The 24,349-nt window shown below is 40.3% G+C and overlaps 1 protein-coding gene across 1 annotated transcript in view; it reads right to left on the reverse strand.

The window, feature by feature from the left end:
- Positions 1-3,697: 3,697 nt before the first annotated feature.
- si:ch211-158d24.2 (multiple epidermal growth factor-like domains protein 9) overlaps positions 3,698-24,349 on the reverse strand; it is a 31,607-nt gene continuing 10,955 nt past the window's right edge. Inside the window, exons 4-6 of the mRNA XM_046871983.1 lie at positions 21,896-22,051; positions 18,557-18,826; positions 3,698-11,143 (exon numbers count right to left, since the gene is read on the reverse strand). Coding sequence (XP_046727939.1) covers positions 10,677-11,143; positions 18,557-18,826; positions 21,896-22,051 — 893 coding nt within the window. The 3' untranslated portion in view covers positions 3,698-10,676. The remainder of the gene's footprint in view (positions 11,144-18,556; positions 18,827-21,895; positions 22,052-24,349) is intronic.

A 24,349-nucleotide genomic window follows, 5' to 3' on the forward strand; every position in this document is an offset into this window, starting at 1 on the left:
AAACGAAACTCTTTGTCCATTGTATATAAAATAAAGTGGAACCTCTCTGCATGGAGTCTGTAAACAGGATTCGTTTGTTTCGGGTCAGTATGCAGAAAAGTTGGATTTTGTTAATTATCGAACTTGCCAAGTAAAACAGCTAAACAGAAACAAAAAGAAAGTGCAGCTCGTAATGCAGCTGTGTGAGTTGCCAAAGTGTATTTTTAATTATAAAGATAATTAAAATAAACAAAGCCTTATATTGCCGATTCGCGTCAGCACCATTTAATAATAGTTTATTATTTGCAGCTGGAACAGTTTGATTTCGGAACAGCGGCGTGACGCGTTAAGACTTTAAATTTATCTATGTGTGACCTGTTGAATCTGAACTGCGACGGTGACATTGCGTTAAGAGCTGGCTTTCAAAATTCTAAAAGAAATAAAAGAAAAGATTCAACTTCATGTTGATCCTTAATCAATTTGCATATTTAAGCAAATACACAAAAGTATAACAGGTTTTGTATAAATGAAACGTTTCGAAATTATTTTGGTTTTAAAGATTTAATTTAATTGAAAATGCTTTGGAGAAAAGGTGGACCACATTTGCAGATGTAATAAGAACCATCCGATTTCTCCAGTCAGGAAATTTCCAAACAATTTCCAAGGAAAATTGCTTCTGAATACATGAAGGTCTATTTTTTCTATGCTAGCATGGGGCGCTGTTTCTCAACTTATCTTTGACGTATAAAAATTGTCCAATAAAAAATAAAAAAAATTTATGACATCCTTTTCTAGAACTTTCCAAGCTGTTTAAAGAGACAGACGGCTTGTACGTAATCTTTTGTTTGCCCATTTCTCGATTCTTTACTCTATAATTTCTACAAGACAATGCACAGGAGTCTTACTGCAGAGTACAAGCGCAAATGTCTCTAGACACTGACTCAATCCCTCCCTCCACAAAAACCTAACCTTTGGTCTTTCCTCCAGGCCATGTATCAGCACTGCGATGGCAGCGAATGGCTCATGCGGCTTCCTTATCAGTTTGGGTCAGAATGTATATACAGTATGTTTCACAATAGCACAAGGTGTGACTGGTCCCCAGACGGAAGCATTTCACAAACAGGATCGTGAGAACAGACACCCTTATTAAGAATGACTTGCAATGAGCTCATTTATACATCCGAGCAGTTAAAGGATTAGTGCCCCCCTTGGGGCCCCAGCAGTGGCAGCATGATAATGCTGGGCAAAAGACCTTACTCATAATCCCGAGTCTAACATCTTACCTCACAGGTCTAGCATGATACAATAAGCATGTTGTATTCATTTAAATGTAAAACTAACACATTTATTATAGGCTGTGGTGTTGAGGATGAACACTGGCAAGAGTTTGATGAGGAACTGGCACAAACATGAGAGAGCCAACAGTGTAGGGACTGTGCTTCTTTGGTTCTGATCCAGTGTTTTCTTTTTTGTGGTTATGTAAATTTGTTTTACTTGGAGCTGAAATGGTCAGGAGTTTGTACTTTACTTTCTTTCAGACCAAATTGATGAGATCAGCTTGACACTTAGCTTCTGAATGAGCGTATGGATAATTATGTTTATATACGGCTCCTTAGAGCTTCAATTCTTCTGCTTCAAATCGCCCTCAGAGATCATTTATTTGAATGAACTTTAATCTTCTTGAACCTTCTTCTTTGCATGATAGAGATTTAACCTGCGTTAGTAGATTACATAGCAAACGTTTTTTCCGAGACTTTTGTTGCCTCAGTCCCAACTGTTTTGAGACGTTTTTTTGCAGCCTTTAAAATGACCTTGTTTTTTCTTTAAAATTGTGCCGTACCTCAGTTTAAGCATTGGTTATTTTTTCTATGTTCTATTGTGAATAAAATATTGAGATCCGCAATCATTGCTTTCTGTTTTTATTTACATGATGCACAGTGGTCCCACCTTTTTTGGAACTGGGGTTATATAAACAGCACAGTTAAATGTTTTGAAAACACAAATTACGTCAGGGCCAGCAAAGTCTTCTCTGCAATTGTATTAATTTATTCCGAACAGTTTATTTTCTTCATGTCGTAGAGTTTCTCTCGGCTGCACTGCTTCCAGTACGTGTATGTGGATGTTAGATTTTTTGTCCAATCAGATTTCAGACTCTATGTGCTGCCATGTCAATCTAATCTGCCCAGAGCCTTCAGAGTCAGTACTGCTGGCCTTTTACCAAAGTCTCCTTAATAAATATCTCTGTTTCTTTAACCAATCAGATTTCATATTCGCCCCACAGGCCAGAATAGCGTCAACATTTTTCTGTCCTCTGATTGGTTGATCAGCCAAGTTCAACTGGTAAAACGTGTGTAGCTGCACACATTAATACATCTGAGATTGACTTTTTACGCCTACGAAGGAAGAGAAATTGATTTGGTTTCAGACATATTTAAAATCCATTTAGAAGAAACGCTAGACATGGTGAGGAGGTCGTCCAACCCTGAAACTAGCTAGCGTGTCTCAGCCCGGGAAAGGGTTTGTTCTCCACTTCCAGACCAGTGAATATGAGCGGTACCACTGGATTACAGCCTCTAGGAGGCGCTGCACAATATGAGTCTGCATCTCTGGTGAGTAGGTTGTGTTTTATTTATATTTTTAAAGTTTTTGTCACGTTATTAGACAAATATTGATTCTGAACTGCTCCAGATGTTGTAGGTGCACAGTTGGGGTTGTAGTGTAGAGGTTTGAGTCTTAACTGGGTTTGTTGCTTTAGTTAAATGGTTTTCACCCTCCATATGTGAAATGTATCTCTCTCTGTAATGCACATGTTGTTATATTGTGTATTTGTATTGTATTGATGGTTTCTATAATTGCAACGTGATACTGGTGGTATTAAGAGGTGGATTAAGTCGAGTACGTCCCCACTGAAGGCCCGGGTACCAAATGCCCAGACCACCACTGAGTAAACTATACATCATTTGTTTTAGCTGGAAATGAGGTGGTGGGTGCAACCCATTCAATGAAACAATGAACAATTATGGGAAGAAAGATTACTTTCAGAATGACTTCAGATTCATTACAACCAACCAAATAATTTGACTCACTTAATTTCATGTGTTCTGTGGTTTGGGTTTTTCTCAGTCACGTAATTTACAAAGAACACCCGGGAGAACTGGTCCTTCAATGTATCTTCATGCAACTTATGTAAAAACACTTAATAACGATTTTTTTTTAACATGAAGCCACATACCAATCTACAGCAGGGCAGACTGGTTTGCTCATAACTCATGACTGGTCACATGGATTTATATGAAATTTGAGCATGTACATGTAACATGGGCAGAAATGAGTAATACAGCTCAAATAGCATTATTACTATTTATACAGTGCCTCCAAAAAGCTTAGAAACAATGCATTTTTATGGGTTTTGAGATTCCCATTGGTTAATATGCAACAAACTTGGTAATGTAATGGATGAATTTACATTTACATTTACAAAAATCTCCACAAAAGCAACATTCGTGTGTCTCAAAACCCATAAAACACTCCACACTTTTCAACAACGTCATTTGCTAGATTTTAATCTCTGTCCAGGCAGGTACTAGAGATGATTAAATGAACCCTGCTGAAAAAATGTACCCTCTTACAACACACTTGAACCCAACAAGATTTTTTTTTTCTGCAGGAAGTAATGCAACCAGGTCTCAGTTAAAAAAACAATGATCTTAGTCTTGTGTGTTTAACCACATGATACTTTTACTGGAACTGAGTAAAAGGGTTTGAACAGATCTTGTCTGATGTACATGGGGTCTTAACTGCAAACAAAAACCCAACCAAAAACAATGTCTACTGTACAATACTGTATCCCGATGTACAGCGTAAACATTTGCTCACTTTATATAGTCAAAATATTTACAAAATGTCAAAAGGGATCATTTGCGTCACTTCGAGATCAGGGGTACCCTTGGGTCGTGATTGGATTTTTGGAATCAAATCACACACACACACACACACACACACACACACACACACAAGAGTGAAGCAAGAGGAAATGTGTGTCATTTTGTTTCTTTTATACAGTTCTATTTTAAGATTAATTTCTGACCTGGAGTTCACATCGTGGCATGGGGTTGACCGTATTTCATGTTTATTTGCAGGATAGTCGATGCACATCATATCCTATTGTACGCAAATTCAACGTAAGGCATTTTTATACACTATACAACCTAAAGTTTGTGCACCCCACCATTGCACCATTACACGCATAGGTCCTGCTTGTCCCATTCCAGTGCCACTCTTCTCTTCACCAAAGGCTTTCCAGTAGATCACTAAGTATCACATTAACAAGAAGGTTTGTGAAATCAGGTGCTGGTGTCTGGGTTTTGAAGAGGCTCCAGTTCCAGTACAAGCTCATCCCAAAGATGATGAGTGCTGAGAGGGTTGAGGAGATCAGGACTCTGTACAGGACACTTGAGTGCTTCCATTCGAACCTTCACACCAACAGCCATATCTTCACAGAGTTGGCTTTTGCACAGAGGCATCTTCATGCTGGAACCAGGTTTGAGCTCAACACTATGTTCCAGTAAAGGCAAAATTTAAAGCTATAGCACATAAGGACATTCCATAGCATGCTGATGAAGCACATGTGGGTGTGATGGATGCTCAGGATGCATGCTTTCACTAACATTGAAAAAAAAAACACACGAGCAACTGGTCTGCGGAAGTAGCCCTTTCCTGACACTTCCTCTGACGCCAGAATGCAACATTGCGTAATTCAACTTTTCTTAAAAAAATAAAAATTAAGTTTTATTGCAACAATTACGATTTATACTCTACCATTGTAGGGTGGCAGGAATGTTGTTTTGCTGACTTTATGCTCGGTTAAGTTCTCAAGGGATTTCAGTAATCATTCTAAAGCAGTAAGTGAGGCCATGTGGCCTGAATGAAGGCCACAGATGTGAATCAGTCAGTGATCCCTGGAGGACTGCTTCAGAAAGGTGAAATTGGGGAAGTGTGGCCTGGAGAATGGCTTTGCAGATGTGAGTGAGTCAGTGACACCTTGAGAAATGTTTCAAAGAGATGAGTAAGGGGGTGTGGCCTGGAGAATGGCTTCCAGATTTGACTGATTCAGTGTGACCTATAGGATGGATTCAAAGAGGTGAAATTGAGGGGGTGTGGCCAGGAGAATGACTTTAAAAAGGTGAAGTTGAGGGAGTGTGGCCTGGAGGATGGCTTCTAAGAGTTGAAATTAAGTGGATGTGAGCAGGAGGATTGCTTACAAGAAGTGAAATGTAGAGGGTGTGGCCAGGAGGAACACTTCAGAGAGGTGCAAATGGGTGCATAATCTCATAAACCCATATTGTATTCACAATAGAACATAAAAACTAATCAAATGATTAAACTGAGGAATTATAACAAAAAAAATAAGGTCATTTTCAATTTGAAATCATTGCCAGTGAACACAGTTTGTCATGTTATCCACAAATGCAGGTTAAAACTGAAGTTTAATCAAAAAAAGAAGGCATGTGTGAACATGATCCATCCTTTATGAGCCAGTGCTCATTTAAAATGTACTGAGGCAAAGTGGAAAACTGTTCTGTGGTCTAAAGAATAAAAATTTCCTTTGGGAACCATGGCCTTATGTTCTCCAGGCTAAAGAGGAGAGGAATCATCTGGCTTGTTATCAGCACTCAGTTGGAAAAGCCACATCTTTGATGGTATATGAGTGCTGACCATCTGGCTCCTTTCTTCACCCATATCTTTAACAGATCACTGGAGCTAAGTGAAGTCCCCTCCTGCTTTAAACTCTCCATTATCATTCCGGTCCCCAAGAAATCCTCCATCACAGGCCTGTTGCTCTGACATCTGTCGTCATTAAGACCTTTGAGCAGCTGGTATTGGCCCACCTAAAAATGTAACAGAACACCTGCTGGATCCCCTACAGTTTGCTTACCCAGCAAACAGACCGGTGGATAATGCAGTCAACATAGGGCTGCACTACATTTTGCAACACCTTCACTGATCAGGGACATATGCATGGATTCTGTTTGCCCATTTCAGTTTGTTTTTTTATACAATAATTGTGGAAATTCCAGATTCCTGACAGGCAGGAAACAACAGGTGAGAGTGGGGGTGGGTTTTTACCTCCAGTATTTAGACAGTCAGCACTGGTGCTCCTCAGGGATGCGTCAACACTACTTCCATGCACAATACCAGTGTCATCTGTGGAGACCTTTACGTTTCTGGGAAATTCCTTTTCCTAAGACCGGAAATTGGGTTCCATCAAAAAACTCTATTCTAAAAAAAACCCCAGCAGACAATGGACTTTCTACAGCAATATTTCTGCCACAGAAGCTGCTGATACAATGCTACACTGCAATCATTGAATCTGTCCTGTGCACAATAATCACCATCTGGTTTGGAGCAGCAACAAAACTGGACAAAAAAAATCATTGGTCCCCTGCCCACTCTCCAAGACTTGTACTATACAAGAACCACTACTGATCCTTCGCACCCTGAATACAACCTCTTTCAACTCCTCCCTTCTAGCTGGTGCTACAGAACTTTGTTAATCAAAACTGCCAGGCACAGGAACAGTTTCTTTTCTCAGGCAATTACCCTCATTAACAACTTACCGAAATTATACTGCTTAATATACTGCTTATTATCTATAAGTACTGCATTATCCCAAAAGTTAGTCATCACTTCATCCCCATAAAACACACACTATTGCTGCTGTATATTGTAGAAATGTTCTAAAGTAACCTCTTTATCTAACATCACTCTTGTATAATCTGATTTAAATGTATAGTGTTATTATGCCTGTAATTTCAAGAGTCACTATCAGCTGGAACCAAATTCCTTGTGTGTGTCAACACACTTGTCCAATAAACCTTTGGATTCTGATTAATGCCTATGGAATAGGCAGCTTACACATTTAGAAAAGGCTCCATCAATATTAAACGGTCGATACAGGTTTAAGAGCAACAAATGCTTCATCCAGAAAACGTCTTTTTCATGGAAGACCTTGCATATTTGAACAAGAGAATGCTAACTGCATACTACATCTATTACAATTGCAAGGCTTCAAAGTAAAAGAGTCCAAGTGCTGAACTGACCTGCCTGCAGTCTAGACCTTTTACCATTTAAAAAACATTTGGAGCATTATGAAACAAAAAATACAACAAAGAAAACCCAGAACTGTTGAGCAGCTAGAATCCTGGATCAGACATGTATCCAACAACATTCCTCGCCCAAAACTTCAGCAACTGGTCTCCTCAGTTCCCAGATGTATACGAACAGAAAACGTGATGCTACAGTGGGAAACACGGCCCTGTCCCAACTGTAAAAATGACCTTATTTTTTTCTCAAAATGGTACATAGCCTCAGATTAAACATTTAATGTTTTTTCTTTTAAATATGGGTTTATGAGATTTGCATCAGTCTTTAATTACATTTTGCACTGTGTCACAACTTTTTTTAGATTTGGGGTTGTCACATATACTTTACGGCACGTTGAAATTCTTTCTTCGCATATCCCAGCAATGTGAGGAAGCAGGGGTAATAATAATACAGCACCCCTGGAGTGCATAGGGTTAAGGGCCTTGTTCAAGGGCCCAACAGTAACAGTTTGGCGATACCGGGGCTTGAACCTCCGACCTCCCGATCAGTAAGCCAGAGCATTAATCACTGAGCTACCACCTCCAAGACGTTCTAGCAAGAAGGAGGGCTTCAAAAAGTTGAATAAGTCCAGGTAAAGCTAGACAACCTGTGGTGACAAACAGCAGCTATGAGTAGATTATATAAGGTTTGCTCTGGTTTTGCTGCTTACTCCATGTTGAAATAAGTGCTTCAGAGTTTTTATCGATGTTTAGCCAAAAACTAAAATATACATGGTGCTTTGTGGGGGTTTTCTGAGCCGCAGTGAAACAGTGTTCGCTTTATGCTTCTGCATGACCGGATTCAACCATATTTTTGTTCTGTGGTTCGTGTGTAAAAATCTGTGTTTTACTTATTTGCTGGCGTAGAGGGTAAAGTCTGACTTTACTGCCTTTTACTATTATTACCATAATTCAGTTCAGACCTGGAAAACAGAATTATTTGAAATGTGACCCATCCAAAACCAGCCCCCCAAATCCTCACAATCTATTGGCCTTCCTCTAATTGGACACATAAATTAGTTTTATACTTTAATATCACTATATTTTTCGTTGCATGCCAGGAACATGAAGAAGCGTATGGAAGTATGTTTTTTTTTCGTCATATGCAGCCATTGTCTCGTGATTAAAATAAAAAGGGGATGTTGAAGCTTTCTGACGTTCGGTTTGACGCAATCCGGAGGTCGTGTACACGTGTACACTACAAATGCAGAACAAAAATGCAACAGCACGCATCGACAGGGAAATGAATCGGAATTACAAATAATAATAATAATAAGACATTATTACAAACTTGCAGTCCATTTCAGTTCATTTGCATTTTGCAGATTCTGAGCCACCTCACATTCGAAGGGAATTTTTCAAAAGAACAAAAATAAATAAATAACAAGCCCAGTCCGCTACATTTCATTACACCACGCTCTTACAAAAAGACAACTGTGTTCGCTGCTTTCAGTTCACAAAAAACAAATCAAATAAAAAACTCGGACGTGTTTAAGATGGCTTTTCGGTTTCAGAACGCTGTGTCTGAACCTTGAGTGAATCTGTGCATGATCCTTCAACATGCACAGAAAGTCTTTGTACATTCTTGTATAGAAACCAGCTCTATACACACACACACACACACACACACACACACACACATACATACACACACACACAGAGCAACTAAGTGCAGGTCAAACAACAAATTATCAAATTGAATTTGTCAGTCTCATGTCATGTGCCAATACCTTTACAATATAATGTGATTTTCAAATCTGAAACGCATTAAATCCGTATTTTTCGTTTTAGGTGAAGAGGCATGGCCAGGTGTACAAGTTCTGATAGGTGAAGGGGCGTGGCCAGGTGTACAAGTTCTGAGAGGTGAAGGGGCGTGGCCAGAAGCATGTCTTCAGAATAGCAAGATTGATGTTGTGTAGTTATAAAGCATGGCTTCGGAGGGGGTGTGGCTGAGAAAATGACTTCAAAATAGAAATTGTGGAGGTGTGGCCTGGATGATGGCAACAGAATAGTGAGATTGAGAGGGTGTGGCTTGAGAGAGTGTGGCTGAGAAAATGGCTTTAGAGTAGCCATTTTTTTTGTGTGTTCTAAAGGTCAGATTTTTGGTCAATTATAAATTAATTGCACTAAAAACAATATTGTGACTTTTCAGGCTCATGACGGGAACCCAAAAAGTTTCTTCTGCCAGTGAAGATGTGGAGAAGGTCCTCTGATGACAAATCAGATCATATCGAAAGTTTCCGGGTCTCAGACGGCATGTGATGTTGAGAAATGTCAGCTGAATGAGGATGAAGCTGTGACTAAGAGTCAGTAGGATGATTACAGCTGTGTTGCATGACTCCTATGTAGCGGGGGGTTTGTTTGGAGGGGAGGGGAAGGGTTGGGGAGGGGTGGTTTGGGGTTTTACGATGAGGTAGACCGCTGGTTAAATGTGTCTGCTCTGAGCAACGCCAATTTATCCATGTGTTTTTTTTTAGCCAGTTTTGAAATACAGAAAATTGAGTTTCCCGGAAATTGTAATGGGGTGTGGTTTCCCAGGGGTCGGTCAAAGAGTCAGCGAGTTCGAAACACGTAGCACAGACACCATTAGTTCCCTATTTGTGGCGCATTTTTGAGGGGTGAGGATTCAATGTGCATAAATGACATTAGCATAAAGTATAAAGCGGTAACAAGCACCATTTTTAACCTTTTTTTTTTTTTACATAGGTTTAATTGACAGCATGTGATGTTATTAGCAATAGCTTGCTAAAGTTTCAATTCCTAGTCAGGAAAAGGAGATTTCGCAGCATAGACATGAGAGAAATTCAAAGGACTGTGAAGTTAGCGCTAGCGTGTTAACGTCAGGATCTTAGGAAGCTTAAAGGACATTTGTTTCTCAGGTTCTGATTTTCATGGGTGCACGTTCTTTTGCATTTTGTATAAAATAAAACCAACTGCTGTACATGATGTTAGTATTAATGCTTGGTTTCCTCCAAATATTTTTATCATCGGTTTCTATCGTGGTTCTTCAAAAATGGCCTTAGCGGGTAAACAAGCAGCCTGTAATGCTAACATCAGCTCATATCCAATTCCACACAATCGCTTGTAGCACAAGGTGAGTAATGTTTATCGTATCCATACACACTTCCTTTCACGCTTTGTACATTAAGAGCATTAAGACGGAAGAAACGGGTTTGAAAGGACGATTCGCTGCATCAAGACATTACAGTAAGTCCCTAGCGCAAGCCTTCGTTCTTTGAAAATGACTTATCGTCAGATTCTAGAGCTCATTAGCACGCTTCCTATGCCATCTAGCACTGTTTAACTGGCCAATAGGCTGCAGTGAGATTATAGCATTAGCTCCATGAGAAATGACGAGAAAATGTCCTACAGTGTCTTTTCTGGGTTTCTGATTCTGGATCCCGTTACCACGGCCCCTCTGACAACAGGAGAAAGTGACAAATCCTTCAAAGCGACTTTCCATTAATAATCCAAAAGCCATTTTCGGCGGATTGAGATGTTAGCAACTCGTAGTGAAAATGTGAAGCGTCTTTTCCTGTGGTAACACGCATCGTGTCACGCCTTGTAAGCGTTAGCGGCGGGCGCCAGAGCGAGCTGGCCGTTGGGCGGAGCCTGGCATTGCTCCTCCTCCAGGAGGACGCCGGGCTCGGCGTGCGGGATGCTATCGTGGTAGCTGCTGAAGCTGATGTTGTCCTCCTTGAGCTCGATGGTCCAGAAGGGCGCGTTGAGCTTGCGGTTGCGGTACTCGCGGTACGTGTAGACCGCACCCACGAAGCCCATGAGAAGCACCAGAAGGACAATGATCACGGCGAGGACGATGACGTTGAACTGCGTCCACGAGACCACGGCGAGCGCTGAGGCCGTGCTGTTGCCGGCTGCAGGGTCTCCCGGGCCAGACTGGAGGGGCGGGGCTTTGCTGTGGCCGGCAGACGCGGGAGAGGAGGTGAAGAGGAGGGATGAAGGAGGTGCTGAGGTGCTGGTGATGATGGATGTTCTTGTAGGAAGTGGGAGGAGCCTTGGTGCTGTAAGATGGGTGAGAAAAGATGATTTTATGAATAGAGCCTTTTTTATATCGTACCAACTACAGATTATCACATCTTAACTGTATGGACAAAAGTATTGGGACAGCAAGTGATGGTTCTTCTCTAAACTGTTACCACAAACCTGGAGATACACAATTTTACAGGACATCTTTGGATGGGGTGCAATAACATTTTAAAACCCAAACCTGTCCCAGCAGGCTAACCCCTGTGACCCATGAAGATCTGGTTTACATGGTTTGAAGAAACAAAGATCCTGAGTGGCCTGTTGAGCTCTGATCTCCACCCTGCTGAACACCTTTGGGATGAATGTGAACACTGACTGCAGGCCTCCTCACCTTCTCACCTCCATCAGTACCTGACTTTACTAATACCCTTGAAGCTGATGAACTCAAATCTTACCAAGCACACTCCAAAATCAAGTGGAACATCTTCCCAGAAGAGTAGAGGGAATTTTAAGTGTAAATTGGGACTAAATGTGGAATGTGATGCTCAAAAAGCACATACCGTACATATGACCAGGTGTCCACAAACCTTTGACAATGTACTGGCAATGTAGTGTATGTATATTACCATAGCTAGCTAACCTTCTTCTAGATGTTGATTAGACAATATCAGTAGTTGCTGATTAAACTGTTGGTTCTGGATGGGATGGGGAAGAATCTAAACCTCAGGCCACTTCAAATAACCGCACACAGTTACATCCTTAACAACAACAAAAAAAACACAAAATGCTTCCAAGAAAACGTTTGGTGGTTCATATAAAAAAGCACACTCGTGACCTCCTGAGCCGTGGGATTTAGTAACGGTTGCCAGTGGTGAATCCTGATGACTAAAGAGATTGGATAAAAAGACCTCAGCATTGGACTTATTAACACCGAATCTGATGATGAACTCATATCATAACACAGTTATGCTGCATTTCCCTCTGTAACGGATTTTGAACAATCAAATAAATATTGGTACCCGTAGTAAATATGAGAGAGGAGGCTGAGAAAAAAGTATGTTTATTGTTTATAGTTTCGATCTCATGAATCAGAGTAATACCAAAAATATTGGCACCCCTCTGAATTTACCCCTATGAGTAAATCTTTATTTAAAGTGTATTCCCACTGTATACTTTTTTGAGTTGTTCAACCGTGACTTCCAGTTTCATATGGGATTTGAAAATATGAGAACACCTGGAGTAAGATCATGAGATATAGCTGCAATGTGCATCAAAAGCTCGTTTCGCTCCAAACTAATGAGAGGCGGCGGTAGGAATATGGCAGCAGCCTTGAAAATGCGTGTTTTCAGCTTCAAAGCTAGCATTAGCAAAAGTATCGGAGCAAAAATGAGACCATCAGAACTTTTTACAACGCTTTTACAATGCTTTAATAACGTTCAGGAATTAAAAAAAAAAAAAAGTACTTTACTGTAGTGAAGTCGCTTTGTCACGTGTCTGTACTTTACTTAAGTGTTTCCTTTTGGGGAGATTTTTACTGTAACTTCACATTTCAAATTCAAATATTTTACTTTTTACTCAACTACATTTAGTGAAATCAGTCGTTCCTTTTTATTAATGAGGAAAAAAACGTAACTGGTGAAACACGCAGCGAGTCACCAATCAGGATCGAGCGCACGCTCTGTTTTACACGTGTTCTGATCGGCGCTTTGTGAATCTACTGATCACCAACATACAGTTCAGCATCAGTTCAACATCAAGCAGAACATTTAGAGAGGAATAAATGATGAAGAAACTCCAGACTCGAACTCACCACCACACACGTGACCTCGTTTACACGATTTTATTGAAGTATTTGAAAAGAAGGTTTTGTGTTTATGATCATTGTAATAGAAATCAATCAGTGTTTGAGTCATTAATATCATTCTATTAATAGATCAGTGTGCTGAGAGTCACATTCGAGTCTTTACACATAAACTGAGGTGATTAAGTAAAGAGTCTTGTGATAAAAATGATAACAGGAACATTATAGTTATAATAAATCATAGCACTTTGGTACTTTTTACATTTGGCAGACGCTTTATCCAAAACGACTTACCCGAATTTCATTCATACACTGAGCTTGGTGTGGATGGGGTTTGAACTCAAGACCTTCAGGTCCAAAGTATAAAACCTTAACCACTGTACGACACAACACGTTCGTATGTTGTAATATATATCTTATAAAACATTTGTATAAAAAGAAAAAGTGGCCCCAAATTTATGAATGAATTTGTAAAATTGTGTGGAAATATTTTCAAACTAAGAAATATCCCTCAGACCTAAAAAAGGTTTTTGTACACTGATTAATTTCAAGTCACACTTCCCTGAAAGCAGTCACAGCACACCTTCATCTGATTTCTAGTCCTAATAATAATGAGAGCTGAAAGATTCCTTAACAGTAACAATCACTGAGAGAACACCTCCTGAGCACAGGGGGCCATTACTTTTTCACTATTTTTCCATCAGCTACTAGTTTATTGCCAACTGATATTGTTTTTGTTATGGTGTAGTTTATTGCTATATAGTCTGCTAGTTTACTGTAATTTCAGACATTTGGTAGTTTCATTATTTGCTAGTATTTAGTCATTTGGTAGTTTCATCATTTGATAGTATTCAGTCATTTGGTAGTTTCATTATTTGCTAGTATTCAGTCATTTGGTAGTTTCATTATTAACTAGTATTCAGTCATTTGGTAGTTTCATTATTGGCTAGTATTCAGTCATTTGGTAGTTTCATTGTATGCTAGTATTTAGTCATTTGGTAGTTTCATCATTTGCTAGTATTCAGTCATTTGGTAGTTTCATTATTTGCTAGTATTCAGTCATTTGGTAGTTTCATTATTTGCTAGTATTCAGTCATATGGTAGTTTCATTGTTGCTAGTATTCAGTCATTTGGTAGTTTCATTGTTGCTAGTATTTAGTCATTTGGTAGTTTCATTATTTGCTAGTATTCAGTCATTTGGTAGTTTCATTATTTGCTAGTATTTAGTCATTTGGTAGTTTCATTTTTTGCTAGTATTTAGTAATTTCGTAGTTTCATTATTTGCTAGTATTTAGTCATTTGGTAGTTTCATTGTTTGCTAGTATTTAGTCATTTGGTAGTTTTTTAATTACTTGCTAGTATGTAATCATTAGGTAGTTTAATTATTTGCTAGTATTTAGTCATTTGGTGGTTTCATTATTTGCTAGTATTTAGTCATTTGGTAGTTTTTTTATTACTTGCTAGTATTTAATCATTTGGTAGTTTTAATATTTGCTAGTATTCAGTCATTCCGTAGTTTCATTATTTGCTAGTATTCAGTCACTCGGTAGTTTCATTATTTGCTAGTATTCAGTCATTTGGTAGTTTCATTATTTGCTAGTATTTAGTCATTTGGTGGTTTCATTGTTGCTAGTATTTAGTAATTTGGTAGTTTCATTGTTGCTAGTATTTAGTCATTTGGTAGTTTTTTATTACTTGCTAGTATTCAATCATTTGGTAGTTTCATTGTTGCTAGTATTCAGTCATTGGTAGTTTCATTGTTGCTAGTATTTAGTCATTTGGTAGTTTCATTTTTGCTAGTATTTAGTAATTTGGTAGTTTCATTATTTGCTAGTATTTAGTCACTTGGTAGTTTCATTGTTGCTAGTATTTAGTCATTTGGTAGTTTCATTGTTGCTAGTATTCAATAATTTGGTAGTTCCATTATTGGCTAGTATTCAGTCATTTGGTAGTTTCATTGTATGCTAGTATTCAGTCATTTGGTAGTTCCATTGTTTGCTAGTATTTGGTCATTTGGTAGTTCCATTGTTTGCTAGTATTTAGTCATTTGGTAGTTTCATTATTGGCTAGTATTCAGTCATTTGGTAGTTTAATTATTTGCTAGTATTTAGTCATTTGGTAGTTTCATTATTTGCTAGTATTCAGTCATTTGGTAGTTTCATTATTTGCTAGTATTTAGTCATTTGGTGGTTTCATTATTTGCTAGTATTTAGTCATTTGGTAGTTTCATTGTTTGCTAGTATTTAGTCATTTGGTAGTTTTTTAATTACTTGCTAGTATTTAATCATTTGGTAGTTTTATTATTTGCTAGTATTCAGTCATTCGGTAGTTTCATTATTTGCTAGTATTCAGTAATTTGGTAGTTTAATTAGTTGCTAGTATTTAGTCACTTGGTAGTTTCATTATTTGCTAGTATTTAGTCATTTGGTAGTTTCATTACTTGCTAGTATTCAGTCATTTGGTAGTTTCATTATTTGCTAGTATTCAGTCATTTGGTAGTTTCATTATTCGCTAGTATTCAGTCATTTGGTAGTTTCATTACTTGCTAGTATTCAGTCATTTGTTAGTTTAATTATTTGCTAGTATTCAGTCATTTGGTAGTTTTTTATTTGCTAGTATTTAGTCATTTGGTAGTTTCATTATTTGCTAGTATTCAGTCATTTGTTAGTTTCATTATTGGCTAGTATTCAGTCATTTGGTGGTTTCATTATTGGCTAGTATTTAGTCATTTGGTAGTTTCATTGTTTGCTAGTATTTAGTCATTTGGTAGTTTTTAATTACTTGCTAGTAGTCATTTGGTAGTTTCATTATTTGCTAGTATTCAGTCATTTGGTAGTTTCATTACTTGCTAGTATTTAGTCATTTGGTAGTTTTATTATTGGCTAGTATTCGGTCATTTCCTAGTTTAATGTTTTTTTTTCAGTTTTCAGTGATTTTCTAGTTTTTTGTCATTAACTAGTTTATCATTTGCTTGTTCTTAGTCTTTTGCTAATTTGTAGTTGCCTTGTCACGATCGAAAGACCATTTAATTGTTTTTAATTCACACACGTGCTTTTGGGTCGCTTTGAGCCGTTAACATTTAAGCACATCTTTGCAAAAAAAAATAAAAAATTGTAAATAAGCTTTCAGAGTTTGGATTTCAGAAACGTGACATAGTCCTGTTTCTGCAATGGGCTTACGGATCATTTCGCTCGTACCGAGTGTCTGATTCATGTTCACTGAGTCACAGTCATAGTGTTTTGTTTCATTTTCACTTTCTTTTTCCCCCTGCTCTGTTATCTCATCTTTCTAATATTTTGCCTTCCGCAGTGCTCTTTGGTGTTGATAGATGAGGCTTGTTCTTCAGTTCTAACATTTCCCTCTGTAAACCGACTTAAGAACCTAAAAACGATTTCACACGCCCTGTTTGGCTGCACACCAGTGGCTGGATAGGTGTAAATACATTTGCTGACCAGAGGTCACTCATGACGTTAAAGCAGCTGTATTAGGTTAATGGAGCCATATTACAGGAAAATCCCAGCAGATTAAACAGAAAGTACTGTAGCTGATATCAACTTATCCTGTGTGGTCATTTCAACATGTCAGGAGGTTCTGTCTTCAATTCCAGCACCTCGTAAAAAATATTTTCTATAAAAAACTTCTCTCTGTGTCAGCATGAACAAAGATCCCCCTTTTTATTATTACAATTCTTTACCAGTTTGCTTTTCTTCCCTTTAATGGTTCTGCTGACGTTTGTTTCCTTTCACTTCACCAGTTTCTTTGCACAGCTTTTTGCTAGTCTTGTCATTTGCTAGTTTCTTGTTATTTGCTAGTTTCCTGTCATTTGCTAGTTTCCTGTAATTTGCTAGTTTCTTGTCATTTGCTAGTTTCTTGTCATTTGCTAGTTTCCTGGCATTTACTAGTGCCCTTTCAGGAACTCAAAGGAGCTGCATCAACAACGCTTTGGGAACGATTCTGCATTGTCTACGCTCTGAATCACGTGTGTAACTCGTCCAATGGAAAGCACGACGTCACCGTTGGGGTGACGTCAGGACCAGGAAGCTATATAAGCACAAGTTGTGATGCCGGCGCTAGCTTCTGTTTGTTCATGAAGTGCTCTATGTGTGTGTTTGTCCCTTTACAGGTTGTTGCTAAGTGTTAAATGTCCAAAAAAAGAAGAAGAAGAAAGTGATCGTTCCGACTGTGCACAAAAGACAGCCCGTGCATCACTTGCTTGGGAACGGAGCACGTTAGGTCGGTTCCCGAGGCAGATGGCTGCACACATTCCATGCATATTTTGCACATTCTCTCCGCACATTCCGTGCATAATCTGCGCATGCGGCACAGCGCTCATTGCACCATGCACATTGTGCTCGCATGTCCAGCTGAGGCGGAGCGGCACGCTGGTTCCTGGGGCTCACAGATAGACCTGGCAGAGGGATTCAAAACGTGCTTGTCCCTTTTCTCCTTCCTCACCTGCCTGGTCCAGCACTCGCTCGCAAGTTGGAAAGGGCGTGGTGCACCTCATTCTAGGGACCTGGTCCGTTAACCATGCCACGATTAGTGATTCAGGGCACAGCCAGCTCCAGCAAGCAAGGTTTCCGCCTCCTCGGTTTCTAATACCCTTGAGAGACTACCTGGCAGCCTGGGAAGATCTGCCAGACGTTATTTTGGTGGGTCCTCTATAGTGCAGACAGAGGCTGTACGATTCAGTTCGGGTCTCGTCCGCCCCGGTTTGATTTGCCTTAGATGTCTGGAGAGATCCCGGCTTCCTGTCTCAGGGCCCTGTGTTGAAAGTTCCCAGTCATTGCGTAACGCTAACAACGGATGCATCCCTCACGGGTGTGGGAGCGGTCAACTGCCTAGAGATGCTGTCCATGCTTTTAGCTCTGAAGCATTTCCTGCCAGACCTCAGAGGTCATCATGTGTTGGTCCATTCGTAAAACACCCCGATGGTCTCTTATATCAACCACCAGGGGGGTCTGCGCTCACGATTATTGTATAAGCTGGCACATCGAATCCTCATGTGGGCCCAGGGGAAGCTGCTCTCATTGAGGACAGTGTATATCCCGGGTCATCTCAATGAGGGAGCAGACTCTCTTTCTAGAGCAAGGGGTGATGCCCGGAGAAATGGCGACTCCACCCTTACATAGTGGAGCAGACTCCAGCCCCTATAGGGCTCAGGTGTGGCGGAGGCTAAGCTACCGTCGCGCTGCTTCCGGGAGTTCTGCAGAGAGTTTAGAGGGGGTTGCATACGTAACCTGGAGATGTTTGTCATTTGCTAGTTTTCTGCTATTTACTAGTTCCTTTATATTTGGTAGTTTCTTGTCATTTGCTAGTTTTCAGTAATTGGGTTGTTTCTTGATGTTTGTTAGATTTTTTATTTATTTTGCCATCCTGCCATTTGCTAGTTTCTTGATGTTTGCTAGTTTCTTGTCATTTGCTAGTTTTCAATAATTCCTGATGTTTGTTTGATTTTTTTTTTTGCCACTTACTGGTTACTTAATCTTTGCTAGTTTCTTGTCATTTGCTAGTTTATTGACGTTTGCTATTTTTAGTACTTTGCTTGTTTCCTGTCATTTGCTAGTTTTCAGTCATTGCATAATTTGGAGGAACTTAATGCTTAAGTGTTGTTTGTAGACACACACACACACAAACACACACAAACCTCTCAGAGTGCAGTTGTGAGTGAGCGCATCCCCGGTGTATCCTAAAGCACAAAGCTCGCAGTGTATTCCTGTGGTGTGGTTGGCACACAGGAGGCAGTGCCCACTCTCAGGATGGCAGGTCCGAGGTGCCGAGCGTGGATCAGCGTTTCCGTTACACTCACAGCGCACACACTCTCCTCCTAATTTATAAAAGCCGTCCATACACACTTCACAGGTGGGGGGTGCGAAGCCGGGCTTACACTCATCACATACAGCTTTGCCGCTGGAGTCTGTTAAAAAAGTCACACACACACACACACACACACACACACACACACACACACACACACAAATAAATAACAGGAGTAAAGTTTCATTTTGCAGATCTTAACAGTGTGTGTGAATTCAATGTTATTATCCTCACTTTCATTTTACAGGCATTGATGAATAAACAGGATATAAATATAAATGTATTAAATAAAAATAGTAAAACGATATTTTTCATTTTTTTCATATTTCTTTTCACAGTTTTTTGTTTTTTTCGCTTTCTGAAAAACAGAATCGCAGTTATTTCTCCGTGTCAGCACACTCTTCAATGCTTGTATTTTGTTCTCCAGTTAGGTGGAAGTTTAGTGTGTGTGTGTGTGTGTGTGTGTGTGTGTGTGTGTGTAATTTCCTGACACCAGTAAAATGAGAATGCTCGTGCCCTGTGGCTCTGTTTATTCGCTACAGTGTGCCAGGTGGGTGTTAACCGCAGGACCTTTCACAAATATTTTGTAACCTTTTGCCAAAGCAGGAAATTATCTTGAGAGGATTTAAAACACACTTGTACAGTTACTACGTGTTATCCTGCAGATATGCTGGATTCTGGTCGGCCTGTTTCCAGAGTAACAACTCATTTTCTAAAACTTTGTGATTCGGAAGTTATGGAAGGAGTCTCCAGTGTCAGTGCTCTGTAACAGTAACAGAGAGAAAGACGAGTTTAGGTTTTTTACCATCAAAGGCCACGTTTATTTCTGGTGTTTTTAGAGAGAAGGGAGATTAATAAGGGAATGACTGTTTATAGCTGCTATAATGTTCTGAAGGAGAGGGTGGGATTGGACTAGAAGTCAAACGATATTGGATTTTTTCCAAAACCGATAGCTCGGTTGGATCGTACCTGCCGATAACCGATTCATCAACTGGTAATTTTACAAATGGATACTGGGGAAAAAAAAAAAAAAAAACCACTCCATGTAAATTAGTACTGAACTTTATTTAAGAAAAAAAACCAACACATTACTAAATCATAATTTGCTAAATAAAATATATATATATTAATAAATAAATATAATCAATAAATTATAAATAATAAATATAATACAGCCCTCTCCATGCAACGTGCAGTCGCAAGTGTTTAAAACAAACAGCATGTGGTGTCAGTGATTTGTCCCTAGAGGCCGCTCTTGTAATGAGTTAGGGCTGGGATTGGTTTGGGTCTCTGTAGAAGGGTTGGGATTGGTTCGAGTCTCTCTAGGAGAAGTGGGATTGGTCAATTTTGACTGTACTGAGATTCCAGGTGAATATCCAGCGTTTGTGAGCAACATGGGTTTGTGTGTTTGTGTTGAAAAAAACACAAACACAAAATATCTCACATCAGACACCAGATAAAATCCTCTGCTCATTCAGCACCTCTCATACACACACTTTGCACTTCAGCCACCAGGTGGCGCTACGACACTATACTTCTGTTTCTCTCTTCACATTTCAGCTTTATCCAGTTTTACATGAGACTGAAGAGTGCATGTCTGTCTCTATAGTTCACTCTCGCTTTTGCTCTTTTGCTGTCTCACTGTGAATGTCTTTCATTCTGTCTCACTTTTCTTTCTTTCTTTCTTTCTTTCTTTCTCTTTCTCTCTCTCACACACACACACACAAACCATTTCCTCTCTCTCTGTGTCTTTCAGTCTTTCTTTTTTCTCTCTGTCTCACTCTTTTAATGTCGCTTTGCTTCTCAATGTCTGTCTGTCTGTCTGTCTGTCTCTGTCTGTCTCTCTGTCTGTCTGTCTGTCTCATCTGTGTGGCTCATCACTTTTTAAACACACACACACACACACACACACACACACACACACACACACACACACACACACACACACACACACATTGATTTTTACAATGTAATACAAGGTGCTTTGGCGCTACAGGCTCCTCAGAATTATCTAGAATGTCTGCACCACACACACACACACACACACACACACACACACACACACACACACACACGTACACACACACACGTACACACACACGTACACACACACACGTACACACACACACACACACACATGCAGACACACGCACACACACACACTCAGACAGAGCTCAGTCTGAGTGAGTTTAAAATATTGATGACACATGGGAATTGGGTGAGCGGGAAAGCTGACTGATTGACTAAAACACACACACACACACACACACACACACACACACACACACACACACACACACACACACACACGCACGTGCACACAAGCGCACACACGCACGCACATACAGGCGCCTGCCAAATTGTCTGCGGTGGCATTTCTGCTCCTCTAAGTCTACTTCCCCTCACCTTCATCGCCATCATCATCACCTTCATCCCATCATCATCATCATCATCATCACTTTTATCAGCATCATCACCTTCATCCCGTCATTATTTCACTCTACATTATCTTCATCATAATCACTTTTAACATCACTTTCATCATCATATCACCTTCATATCTCATCATCATCATCATCATCATCATCACCATGTCTTCCATCATCTCCTTCATTCACTCATTATCATTTTCATCCCTTCATCATCTTCTCCTTCATATCATCATCACCTTTATCCCGTTATCACATCTCCTCCTTCATCATCATCTTAATCATCATCTTCCTCTTCCCTTCTGTACATCAATCATCACCTTCATCCTATCATCATCTACTCCCTCATCATCATCATTAGCAGCAGCAGCAGCAGCAGCATTCATCTGCACATTCATCATCATCCTCACTTTCATCTACATCATCACCTTCATCCCTTCATCATCCTCTCTTCCTACATCATCACCTTTATCATTATATTATAACCTCTGTTAGCTTTATCAACAAAACCATTATCTTCATTATTGTTTTCACCTTCATCCCTACAACAGCATCATCATCCTTATCATCATCATTGTGAATTAGACCCTCAGAACACAGCAAGCAAGTGAAATATATAAAAAGTGAAGCTCCGCCCACCTGCTCCACCCTGATGCTATTAAATCAGTGTGGAACAGTGAAACGTATTGAGAGTTACAGCCGTTCACTACTTTCCCAGAATTCCCTGCAGCGTGTCTCACCGAGGTGGCAGATGCCTGAAGAGCTGTAGATGGGACAGGGGCAGGGAACACACTCGTCCTTCACACCACCTCCAACACCTGGGGCTCTGTAATATCGTGGCACACACTCCTCACAGTTCTGTCCCTGAGTGTTGTCCTGACAGTCCATACACACACCTGATAGAGACAGAAAGGGACAGTTAGGGACAGAGAAGGACAGTGAGGAAGACAGAGAGGGTCAGAGGGAGACAGAGAGAGACAGAGAGGGTAAAAGAGAGACAGACAAATAAAGACAGAGATGTTCAAAGAGAGACAGAGAGGGTCAGAAGGAGACAGAGAGAGACAGAGAGGGTCAAAGAGAGACAGAGAGGGTCAGAAGGAGACAGAGAGAGACAGAGAGGGTCAAAGAGAGACAGAGAGGATTAAAGAAAGACAGAGAGGGTCACAGAGAGACAAAGAGGCTCAGAGAGGGAGACAGAGAGAGTCAGAGAGACACACAGAGGGTCAGAGAGAGACAGAGAGAGACACAGAGGGTCAGAGAGGGACAAAGAGGGTCAGAGACACAGAGGGTCTCTTTCTCCGAGAGAAAGAGACAGAGAGGGTCACAGAGAGACAAAGAGGCTCAGAGAGAGACACAGAGAATCAGAGAGAGACACAGAGGGTCAGAGAGAGACAGAGAGGGTCAGTGAGAGAAAGACAGAGATAGAGACAGAGAGAGACACAGAGAATCAGAGAGAGACACAGAGGGTCAGAGAGAGAGACAGAGGGTCAGAGAGAGAGACACAGAGGGTCAGAGAGAGAGAGAGACAGAGAGACACAGAGGCTCAGAGAGAGACACAAAGGGTCAGAGAGAGAGACAGAGAGGGTCAGTGAGAGAGAGACAGAGAGAGAGACAGAGAGAGATACAGAGGCTCAGAGAGAGAAAGAGAGGGTCAGAGAGAGAAAGAGAGGGTCAGTAAAGAATGGAGAGACAAGATTCGGGTTAATAAATTAGCAGTCTTGGTGAGTTGGTGTTCATGTGCACACATTTCTATATATTTATTTATTAAAAGTGTGAACGGAACACTAGTGAGAGATCGTGCATGATCGATTTTCGAGCTCTAGAGCAGGAGATCTTTCACTGCCTGAGAAACATATCTTTAAACCAGATGCACAGGGGTATTGTCATGCTTGGAACAGGTTTGGGTCTCCTGGGTCAAGTGAAGAAAATGTCATGCTTCGATTATGTAAAAGAATGAAAGTTTGGATGAAAGAAGTGATAAAAACTACCACAGATTTTTCTCCCTGAACTTCCGAAATCCTGAAGAAATGCAAAAAACTTGAATGAGGCTCTGAGTTATCAAGCGACCTATAGCTGAACAAAGTAGTTCATTTGCATACAATTTGCATAAACAACATCGTAGCCAATCGGAGAAAGCCCCAAAGAAATGCATATGTTATTTACGAATCTTATAAACGTGTCGTTTATGCAAATTTTCACACAATATCCTTTAGGTCACTTTCAGGCTGTGGTAAATCACCCCATAGTTGTGGGTTGAACCATTTGCATTGACTCCGCCCCCTGTTGTGCATATTCATAAGGGTAAAACAAAAAAAGCACATAATGATCATCAGGGCCTGCGGTTATGGAAATATGACCCAATTTATAGCGAGTACATCACGTGATTCACGTGGGCCGAGTTCCTGTTTGGCGTGACGAGCCCTCGAGCATTGTGGGAAACTTGGAAGGGAGTTGGGCAGTAAATCAGAACCGGGCTTCAATCTGCACTCGTATACACACACACACACACACACACACACACACACACACACACACACACACCACACACACACACACACACACACACACACACACACACACACACACACTACAGAGAGAGAGACAGATGGATGGCTAGATTGACACACACACACACACACACACACACACACACACACACACACACACCCCACTGACATGCTGGTATGAGCACATATGAACTCACACACATTCTCATACACACACACACACACACACACACACACACACACACACACACACACACACACACACACAGGACGTTATTCTGATGTTAATTAAGTAATAAACCCGTTTCTCCACCAAGGTCCCTGCAACGTTCTAAAAACATTTCCGACCCGTTCTTCTGGCCATCATTCTCTCACATCCATCCATCATGCAGGTCATTTTGTATGCACCCCATACACTATGTGTCGTCCTGTTGCTCTCCCATCTGTCATGCTGCACCAAGTATTGGCACCCCTCGTCTATCAGGAGCAAGAAAACAGCACTGACCAGATTCACGTGGTGTTTTTTTTTCTCTGTAATAACAGCACAGAGGCACGGTAGAGACGTGAAATGTGTTACGTGAAATGATGCTGGCATGCAGGGTGCCAATAATTTTGCTTCAGTCTGAGATTGGGTTTATTATTAATGGTAAGCATTGGGAAAAAGAGAGAGAAATAGAGAGGGATATA

Source organism: Silurus meridionalis, chromosome 17 (assembly GCF_014805685.1).
Source record: "Silurus meridionalis isolate SWU-2019-XX chromosome 17, ASM1480568v1, whole genome shotgun sequence".
NCBI lineage: Eukaryota > Metazoa > Chordata > Actinopteri > Siluriformes > Siluridae > Silurus > Silurus meridionalis.